The sequence below is a fragment of the Loa loa genome (assembly GCF_000183805.2).
Source record: "Loa loa unplaced genomic scaffold supercont3.54, whole genome shotgun sequence".
NCBI lineage: Eukaryota > Metazoa > Nematoda > Chromadorea > Rhabditida > Onchocercidae > Loa > Loa loa.
Window position 1 is genome coordinate 196,064 of NW_018108234.1, and position 11,819 is coordinate 207,882.

General features: G+C 29.3%; 1 protein-coding gene across 1 annotated transcript; it reads right to left on the reverse strand.

The window, feature by feature from the left end:
* Positions 1-7,899: 7,899 nt before the first annotated feature.
* Positions 7,900-9,033, reverse strand: LOAG_05342 (hypothetical protein; the record flags this gene model as incomplete). The annotated part of the gene is made up of 3 exons (XM_003140879.1): positions 7,900-8,005; positions 8,542-8,766; positions 8,954-9,033. The coding sequence occupies 3 exons, from the start codon at positions 9,031-9,033 to the stop codon at positions 7,900-7,902; spliced, it is 411 nt and encodes a 136-aa protein (XP_003140927.1).
* Between the last annotated feature and the right edge of the window lie 2,786 nt (positions 9,034-11,819).

Consider the following 11,819-nt stretch of genomic DNA (forward strand, 5'->3'; position numbering starts at 1 on the left):
ATGATTAGTGCAAAATTAAATTTTAAATATGTTTGAAGGGTAAGGAGGAAAGTATCGTCATTTGATGGATCTGAAAAAGAAGAAAAGGACAGAAGTAAGGGAAGAAAAAAAAAAGCGGAAAAAAGAGGAGAAGAAGGGATAAAGTAAATAAAAATGTAATTTAAGGACTTTAATTTCCCGTAATTGAGATACAAATTTTTGCTGATGCTATTGCTGTTGCTACTTCCATTGACGGAACGGAGAAAAGTAAACATTTTCAGGTTTGGGACAGCTAAAAAAAATTTGCCCTTGAGAAATATCACGGAAAATTCTCTTGTACAATTGGATACTGTATTTTATGTTTAATATATGTATGGTTATCAAAATTATTCGTATTCCTATTTGAAAATATATGTGAATAAATCCAGCAGAGTAAAGGAAATGAACTATGAAGCGAAATTGTCAAAGTTGATTAGATATGATTATCAAACGATCTAATAATTATTATCCATGATAGATGAATGTTGGGATAATGAGCCCTCCCAAAAGATATTTATTTTGTTACGGTAAAATACCAAATTTATTTTATATGATGTACATATTATTAGATAGAGCTAACGTTGATTTTGAGGATCTGAAATGTAAATGTGATTAGAAAATGCAAATTAGTGTTAATTTAAGAGAGAAAAATATATAAGCTTCAAATGAAGCTAATTTCCTCCTTTTTCTCTCTTCAGGTCTTTTTTTTTTTTCTTTCCTTCTCCAAAAGAGCCAAATTCATTTCCCCAAGTTGATTTCCCTTAACAACCATTAACATTGAATTTATAATATTTTTTATTTTAAATGAAATAGTTTATCTTTTATTAAAAATAACTGAAGACAAATTATTGTATAAATTCAGGATATTTCTCTAAAACAATTGGGTGAGTGTGAAAATTAAGAATTGTGATTTAATATTAAATGGATAAAATTAAAAATTGAGACTTAATATTGAAATGGAAGAGTTGAAAAGTGGAAGAGATTATTGCTAAAAGAAGATGCTTAAAAAGCAGCACAATAGTTTTGCGGTAAACCAATCCCGTCACCCGAGAAATATTTGTAACCTTGCAGATTTCTTATTTATTTCATCCAACTCATCCTTATATCTGATGGAAAAGACATAAATTGGAAGATCAGCTGTTACATGTAAACTTTACAAACAAGGAAAATTTAGGAGGACACTACTATGTCACACCTTCTATTTGTTTATCATACACGCACATACACACACATACAAAGAGATAGACAGACACTCATATTCAATGGAGCTAAATCTTCGATAACGTGATGATACTTCAATTAAGTTATAATTTTAAAAAATTATAGGACATACAAGTGACTGTGAGTGTTCGGAAAATGGCTGATATGATGGTTTGCTTATTTGGCCAAAAGTGAAATTACAGCCAAGAACAGCCAAGTTAAATGTGAATGATTATTATCATATCATTATGAAGAGAACTAAAATAGACATTAAGCCATTTTAAGCGAATTTTTTTTCGTAAAACGGAAGAAAAGCACATTTTATATATGTTACATCCAGTATATCTATATCCATATCTTTTACTTTTCCTCTTTGTCACCAATAAAACTGTCTTCCTTTCTTCACTTACATAGTTTCTAATTTAGCCCTATTAATGATTTTGAATCAATTTTTGAATTTTTGAAATTTTCAATCAAAACAATTTTCCTAATCTGACAAAAAAAAATCGTTATCCTTCGAGCAGTAATAATAATGGTAATAAATGAAATACTAATAGTGAGTATTTAACAGTTATCTAAAAGTAGTAATTACTATTAAAATAATAAGAATAGAGAGAGAGAGAGAGAGAGAGAGAAATTGAGAGAGGAAAAGGGAGAGAAAGAGAGAGAGAGAAAGGAAAGGAAGCCATTGCATTGCTGAAGTGGCAATTAAGTAAATCGAAAATAGCTGGGTTGAAAAGTAATAAATTTAATAAAAGTTATAAATGGATGGCATTATTGCGTGCCTTCCTTCGAGATGTTCCATCTTTCAAGGAAGTAATTCATTGGCAATGAATGCAACGATGAAAGGATTATTATTTTTGATCATTTGCATTGTCCACTGAGATAAATAATCAAATTTACACATTGCATGCTATAAAATCAAAAAAAAAAAAGGTAAAAAAAAGCAAGAAATGTATTCAAATTATTAATTCAAACCTTTAAAATATAATTTAATTTCATTGCAATCTTTTTCATTTCAATTTCAAATAAATTATTCTTTAAAAATACTTCTTATTAATGGTGCTGTTAAAATTATTATCATTAATTATATTTTTATAACTGCAATTACTATTATTACACTTATCGCATCTTAATCTAACATTACATATTTAATACTGCTGTTGACATTATTATGATTATTATTAGCATAAGATATCGTATCCATTATTATCATTTTAATTTATCGTGTTGTTAAAAGTTATTTATTTTTATTCATTTATTTTTTCATAATTTTGCTTTGTTGTTATCATCGATACTATCAGTGTTATCAGCATCAGAGCAATTACTGATGATCATAATATCTCAAAATGTATCATTGAGAGGTAGAATATGTCTCGCAAATCTTTTACTTACTTATTAATTTATTATTTTTTGAATTTTGAAAGGAAAATTACAACTGCAAAACTTAGTTGTATTGTTTGCATTATCTAAACTGATCATTTGTAATCTATGCGCTTCCTATTGCTAAATGAGTCATCGTGTAAAATGACCAAAAATAAGTAAATTTTGGAAAATTGATAATGAAAATTTCAGGAAACTTTTGTAAAAATCTTATTTCATCGCATCTTATGTGATCCAATTTCTTTCAAATATCACTGCTTGTTCAATGTTGTTTAAAATGACAAACAAAAATTGGATACATTTGGGCTAGCTTTGAAATGATTATAAACATATAGCACAGTATCTAATAAAGAAAACAGGAAGCAGCAAATATCATACACAAGTTGTGTCCTCAATTAATGCTCTGAGCAAGTCAGCCAGTGACCAATGTCCCAATTTTTAAAAACTGATAACAGAAAAGCGTTAGCTGACGGTTTATTTTATTTTGAGCGGTAATCAGAAATTGCAAAAAAAAAAGAAAAAAACTATTGCAAGGGAATGTTTCGTTCAAAAACTAAAAAATTGATGGGTCAGCAGTTGGCTATTTGCTCTTTCAACTTTTTAAATAGTGACCAATTTTAATTTAATCTGAAAATTTCCCTATAATTAGCGGTGATTGGTGAATCATTCTTGCTTCTCTATTTCAAACCTGAATCAGTAAATATGATAAACCTGATATAATCCAAATGCAGTTATAGTTGGATAGTTGAAGAACTCAAAGGACAAGAGAAGGACGATAAATGTCATTCTTCTAAAACAAACCAACTGGCGGCAATTAAGTCAGACAGTATGATGAGCTCAATTCAATTTGAAAATTCCAACTGTCTGCTGTTTTATCTTTTCACATTGAAAAAATTAATTCCTTACATCTCTTGACGGATTATAAATTCGATGACCAATACGATGCTTACTTCTGACTTGACAACAGCAAATATCATAATCTCAGAAATTTTCATAAGACAGATTATTCGCGACACACTATTGAAGGAGGCTTATGTTGTAAGCTGATAAGTTTCGCAGACAGGACGATTTGGTAAGCATCTTAATTGCTCCCATCCAATAGTTATTAACTAATGGTGTATTTATTCACTTGTAGTGAAGGAAACAAAACATCAAACTTTGTCATTATTATTAATAAGGATAGCATCCGGATTGTTCTGGATTCACTAACAAGGTTCGTATCTCTGATAAGGATAGTATCCAGATTGTTCCAGATTCATTAATAAGGTTTGTATCAAGCAACCAGTACCAATGCTTCGATGGATGACTGTAAAGGTGAATGATTTGTATGTAATAAATTTCATCAAACTTTGTAATGAGAAATGCTGATCTCAAAAGTTTTCAGATTAGCTGATAGGATTACGGTATGTATCGATTTGAATTCTCAATGATTTATTAGCTTGAATGTCTAATAAATCATAGCGAATGGTTGTTAGCAGAGTAAGGTGAGAGGAAGTTAGGCAGTATAATCAAGCGATTCTTTCTTCATCAAAATAATGAAATAAATTGGAGGAAAAATCGGAAATGGGACTAAACATTTAAAGGCATTTATGCATTTATATGTGAGCAAATGACAGACAAATTGAAAGATAAAATGTGGCGGTGAAAAAAAAAAAGAAAAGGCGGAGAAAGAAAGATGCAATTAATGGATGTGTATGTGCAGCTGTTAATTGTCCTTTAAATTATTTTCATTCATAACTAAGTAAGTTAGTATGAAAGTAAACCAATTCTTTTCACTACCTAAATGTATCCATCTTTTCCTTTTCCCATTCATTCAATCCTTCAATTGTCTTCGTTATATGGCAGGAAGATTGGAGAGGATGACAGCAAAATTGACAAATTTCTTCACTTCAATTGCTCACTTCAACTGATAGTTGCCAAATTGTTTCCATCTAAAGTTAACAGTTAACTTTGAAACTTTGAAACAATTAAATATATGTGATATATTGGATAAAGTAGTAGCAATGGTAGTAATAGCAGTAGTAGTGTAGTGGTAGCAATAGTAGTAGTAGTAGTAGTAGTAGCAATATTAATAATAATAGTAGTACTAGTAGTAATAGTAGTGATGTAGTAGTAGTAGTAGTAGTAGGAATTAATTATTTATGTGGCAATCAAGAAGAGATAATTGATTTTGTTGCTATTAAAGAAAATACGTATTAATAATATTATCATTATTACTTTTAATATATCCATGAAAGTTATTTAAGTGACATAAAAATCAAATGACAGGGAGACAAAAGCGCTAAAATTCTGCTAACCAGGCAAATGGCCTTTCCGTATTGTTCACCTTCCTGGTGTGCTGCATTTATTAATAAGGCCAATAATTAGATGAAGTTAGCAGGTACAGAGAAAGGGGAAAAAGCAGAAGGATAAGAAAGCAAGTAATATATCGCAAAAGCAAATAAAATACGGAAAGAGATGTAGAGATTGCTCTTGATGACATCAAGAGAGAACACATCTTGCCGGATATGACAATTAAATCTTAGAGGATGAGGAGAGCCAGTGCTGAAGATTGAAATAAATAAATCAAATTAACTTCAATCAGAAATCATTCGAATTTCGCATATTGAATTTCACACATTCGTTAAAAAATACCGAGAATTCTTGGAGAGAATATATATTTGATTCTGTGTACCTGCATACTTATGTCTTAATAAGGGTTCAAAGTTCATATTGAGCTCAATACTTGGCAGTTATTTGTGACTATTAAGTAGTTTAACCTTATTTTAACATGCTATTCTTTTTTCCTTCTTATCCTACATTATGTTAATCCTTACTGATGAAAAAAAAAAAAAGAAAATCAGTCAAAAACATCCGAGAAATCCCAAAGATATTTTTAATTATTCTACCAACTATCTCCTCAAAATTTTCCGACAAAAATTTGAAAATAATTATTATTTAAATGTAGCAAGGTCATTATTTACTCTCTTAACAAATTATGGTCGATAAAAATTTTAAATTCAAAATTGTAAATTTATGAAATTACAAATTGTAAAATTAACAAATTTACGATGTTAAAAGAGCATAAGTCTTTTTAAACATTATCATGGGAAAGTCTGAGGCATATATAAATTTGCTAGATTCATAATTTTGTTATCATAGAAAGTTATCCTGTTACTTACTTTAGGTAATTAATGAAGCACAAATAGTGTACTATCTTATCAAATGAAGTATAAGAACGAGAAGTATAACTATTTATTACTTGGGAACAGATTTTAGCGAAAGCTGTCACAATCGAGAAATCACTACAATTCCTGTGTATCTTCAAATTTGGAAAAAAATAACGATGGGATTTGGATCGTAAGAAAAACTAAAATTACTAGCGTTTGTATGTCAAATTTATAAAAAGAAGCCAGGAAGGACTGTCATACGAGAGGAGCATCATTATTGAAGGAGTGAAAAATGAAAATTTGTAATGCTAATGCTTATAATGACTTAGCATGATAAAATATTAACATTTATGGTAATTGTGTTAGTGCGTTTGGTGACATCAGTGACAGAGCAAGAAGGCAGAGGCAAAATGAAATAATGAATAGTCGTTTATTGTTTAGGTTTATTCGATTTCGATTGGTGAGTAGTGAGGCATTTGCCATCGTAAAACATAAAAAGACTTATTAGTGTTTCAAGCCTACAGGAATCCGGAAGAATTCCGGCAATGTAACTTGCAATGAGAATATTTGAAGACTTTGAATGATTATAAATAAAGGAATATTTTTATTGCACCATCTGCTGGGGAATACAAATACAAACTTATTCTCATTTAAACATCTCATACAAATACTCATTAGTATCAATCGGCAGCAATTAGCAATCAAAACAAAAACAAAACTTTGATATCTACCAAAATATTAATTCCTGGTTTTATCACGATGCTTGTGTTTGTCCACAATAAGTTTTATTTCTCTTATCAATCTTTAAAAAGATCAATCCATAACAAACAGCGTGACATTTTATTTAAGTTATGGACAATCAAATCATTCAAACCAAATTATTTGAAAATTTAATCGTATAAAATTGACAAAAGAATACAGTAACAAAAGGTTTACTGTAATTTTTCACTACTGAGAAGTTGGCCAGATTACGTGTAAGTTCAGGTTCATTTTCTTTTGCTAAACGAGGCGGTACAATTTCAGCCCGCCTGTCTAACATATTTTCTTTTAAACTGCAAAGCGCAAATATCGTCTAAAATGATCCTAAATGAATTTTGTTAATTTGTACTTAAAAAAAAAAAAAAAAAAACCTGAATGTAAGCATTTTTTTTTCTTGTTTCAATAACTTATTACAACAAGAAGAATCTAAGGAAAAAACGTTTGTTAACACGTAGTAAAGGTAATCAACTACTTGTATTGAGGTGTACCGTACAACATTGCTTGTAATATTGGCTTTATGAGAAAATTCTATCGTATTCATTACGGTGACTACACATTAGCGACTGTAATAATTCGTGATTATTTGGAGTTTATTGTTCCAAACAAAAAAAAAAAACAAAAAAAGAAAAAGATTTTGAATATTTACGATAACTGGTGACACTGATTTCAATTATATTAGCTAGTAAAAACAAAGTGCAAAAAAGGTAAGGTGCTAGAAATATGGGAGATACAAGGTGGAATTATCCATGACATATCTCCAAGCAATCATTGCATGTCATTCAGCTATTCAGAAATTATATCATGAATTTTCATTCCAAACATTGTTTTGGCAGTTATTAGGAAAAGAAAGACGATTTTTTACCAATATACATAGAGAAAAGAAAAAGGAATTGTATAGTTTTCATAATTGCTATATCATATATCATATCATATCATATCATACCATACTTCCAAATCAATTATGATATTTTCCCAATATAATTATATTTTGATGCACTGTATTATTTTCCCCGGCAAAGAAAGGCGAACATTTAAACGGTAACAATGATAGGAATGATAATCAAATCATTGATTATTTGGTTCTTGAATTAGAATTGCAATAAGTTAGCTTCTAAGAAATGCTAATGAACTTTTGAAATATTCTCCAGTTAGGGATGGAAATATTATTACTAATATGATCCAGTTATTTCTAATAAAATCTTAAACCTACTCTTTCACTTTATATAAAATCGAAAAGGCAACTAAAAAAGGATCAAATATTTCCTGCTCTTCCTTGATCAAATGATCAAAGGGTTCCTCTTTTGGCTGAGTTATTTTCATTAAACATTTATTGTTTGAATAATATCTATTTAAAGATTCAAATTACTTAAATACGGAACTGCTTGTAGAACTAAATATTTGTCTGTTTCGAATGGGAAATTGGCATGCTCCTGTTATGATGAGAGAACCGGAAAACACATCCTGTCCTTCCGGTTAACATCCTAAATGCCGTGGAGCTATAGAAGGGAATTTTTTTTTTTGGATAAAGAATGAATATTTTTTTAAATTAAAGCAAATAAAAAGGATTGGAAATAAATGGAAAAATTTTGAAATAGTTAGAAGTAAAATGCTGTGTTAATTGAATTGATTAATGATCTTGAAAGAATAAAAAAAAAAATAAAATTGTTTCCTCGCAGTCCATTTCTTTTAAGTTATGCCTTACGAATTATTATCTAAATTTGCATCCATAAAAAAAAAACGGAAAAAAATGAGGGTTAAATAAGCTTAATGAAATTGATAAAAGTATGAGAGAGAATTATGATTGTAAATGTTATGCATCAACCCCGAGAAATAGTTATAACATGATCTTAATTAAATTTCATTAAATAAATAATTTGTCAAATGCAATATAAACTGCTATTTCATTAGTGTCTCTTACCAACATCATTTCCCACTTTAAAAAAAAAAATTAGTATTTTAATATTGAAATAAATAATTTAAAAGAAGCATAGATTCCGACTCACTTTTAGTTGAATTACTTTAATTAATGTACTTCCCTTCAACAATATTGATAATTGCATCCCATAATGTCACGCGCATATGACATTGGATGGAGAATTTGCTGCTACTACTACTACTACTGCTGCTACTACTACTGTTAATACTGCTATTACTGCTACTATTACTGCTTCTGCTGCTGCTCTTGCTGCTGCATCGTGACAGGCTAAGATATCCAGCCTGTTCTTCCTGTCCTACATAGGATGTTTTTCCCGTTACCCTGAATTACCGTGGCTAAAGATTTGCAATCATTCAGCAATAGTTAGTGGTAGAATAAGCTCAAGCAAGCATGACTTAACGAAAATATCAGTATTTAAATGATTCATTTTATAGTAAGGTTTCAATAATTGAAATCATTTAGCTAAACTAACCTACAGTAAGTTCAAGTTACAGTTACAGTAACTTACAACATATTAGAAATGGCAGAAAAATCTTTATCATTTTGATACAACCATCCTAATGAGTTATTATTATTCCAGTATGCCATATTTTAAGATCATCCATTTGTCGATCTTCGAAAGATAAGAAATGCAATTAATAAATTTTAAGTTATAGTTTAAGGAAGACATGAAGGCGAGTACTATCATTCCTGATTCGTCATTTTAGGAATAAAAATCTGAAAATAATTCCAGTCCAGTCTATTCAGTTCAGATTTGAGGTGATCTAATTTTTGCCTCATTATATGATACGGTCTCGAACACAAGAGAGAGAGAGAGAGAGAGAGAGAGAAAGAGAGAAAAGAAGAAAGGAAAGTATTTGTTGCTACCACTGAACATATATTTTATATATTTTTCCCATGAAAGAGATGGACAGATAGCTTTTCACTGGCAATTAAATTCTTGTGATTGAAGAAGGAAACTTAAAAAGATGAGGAAGAAAAGAGAAATGGATAATTTGATGGAAATTTCCTAAAAAGTAATGAAAGTAAAAGAGAGTAAGAACTAATAAGTAAGTATATTTATGTAGTAATAATATTCTATCATATAAGAAAAAGACCCAACAAAATCAGAGGCAGCATTTAACATGATGCTAAGCTATTTTGGTTACAGAGAAGAGAAGCAATTTTCTGCAAATAGAATTGGATAGATGGATAGATATTTTAGGCAATTGAATAATAAAATCAAAAAGTGAAATAGAATTGCTGCTTTTCTCATTCCCTTTTTGGTCCCCCCCCCCCCTCCCCCCCAAAAAATATACCGGTACCAGAAAATGGCAATATTTATGCGCCGTTAGAAATGATCACTTAATGCAATCAAAAATGATGCTTGCACCATAATCATATCAAATAAAACATTACATAAGGGAAAGCATTTTTGATGCATATGTTTACGAGCAAATTGATAAAGAAACATGGAAAAAAAAAAAAAAAAAAAAAAGAAAAAGAAACCACGAATAATCAAATAGGATATTGAAGAAGTTGTAGTAGAAGGATCAAGAATCTATCATATAGCGCATGTAAGGAAGGATTCATTCATTATTCGGAGAATCATTGAAATACTGAATAATAGTTTAAAAAATTTCGTATTAATAAAAAGAAAAAGGAAAGCACTTGTTAGGCTTCCATTTGCACAATATTAATGAATTCGAATTTCGATTAATTTTATTCCATAATGAAATAAAAAAAAAAAAATGAAATTTCATATCATTAGGAAAATTACTAAACAAAAACGAATGATTCTTCCAAAGGTAATATTAGTCATAAAGCAAACTCTTAAGTATAACGTGCTCCAAACCATGGCTACAAACATACACAATCATCTCATCTCACCGTCTCATTTAAATGCATTTTAAATAGTCTGATACATTTTCCAACACATACATGCACAGACAAATGCATACACATACACACACACACACACACACACATACACACATACATATACAGACACATACACACACATTCAACTATCGATATGCATGCATATATTACGACATACTCATATGTATATTATGATGCTAATAATATGATAGCATAGATATTATGATACTAATAATGTGATAAAAATGCGTGCACATTTCTTAAGCATAAGAAAGCGAACATTGAATGAAGAGCTGCAACAGAAAACTTTTTTTTGTTTGCGACTTTTGATAGGTAAAGGTTGCGAGTCGCAGAGATAGTCGCATCCGAAATAAATGTAAACATAAATAAAATTCATTTAGGAATATACTTGCTTCTCTTCTTCCCAACTGTACCATCCTATCCTAATTTGACAAAATAAAAAAAGAAAAAAGAAAAGGAAAGCTTAGCATGTTTAAAACTATCAATAGACGACAAAGCCGCTTGTTATAACAAGAAATATTCCCTCACAATCTATGAGATATAATTAAATGAAATATTAATTAAGGAATCAGCAATGATCTGGTACTGTGAACATTTTCCGGACTACCGTGCGGCTTGGTTAGGTAAGATAAATAATGGTTCCATGCCATCGAAATAGACATAACGTTTGAATTAAACATTTAAAATGTTTCATGCTTATCTACGAGAATATTCGAAAAGTATTAGCAAAACAAAAATAAAAACATTTAAAAGCATCCGAGAAAACGATCTAAAAAAGAGCAAAAGAGAAAATTCCTGATTGGTAGTTGAACCTGATGACCTCGAAATGGATAACAATGGAATGTTACAGGAATCTTTTGAAAATGAAATGAAATAACAATAATTTCTTTACTAATGTAATGAAATTTGTAGATCTTTCAAAGATTAAAAAGTTCTCAGGACCGAATAGAAATGTTTAAATAGGCTTAACAATTATCATTTGACAGTAGTGAATACTATTTGACAGTAAATGAGGGGGAGAGGAAAAACAAATGTCAACTTGTATTTCTTTCCTTCTTGTCATCAAAAACATTCCAACTAATTTGCACATCTCATCTCAGTGAACAATCAAATTTTCCATGTTATTATTTTTGCAATAATGAAATTACAATAGTTTTTTTGGAACAAGATGATGAAATGAAATTATGAATAAGCAAGAAGTGGACGAAGCCTAATCATATTTATATTTGTGTAATATTTTTTGATCGTTTTTTGTTTCATAGGAATTTCATGACATAATGATGATGATGATTGATGGTGGTGATGATGATGATGATGGTGATTATTATTACTATTATTATCATTGTTATTTTATTATTATTACTATTGTTACTATTATTATTATTATTATTATTATTATTATTATTATTATTATTATTATTATTATTATTATTATTATTATTATTATTATTATTATTTATTATTATTATTATTATTATTATTATTATATTATT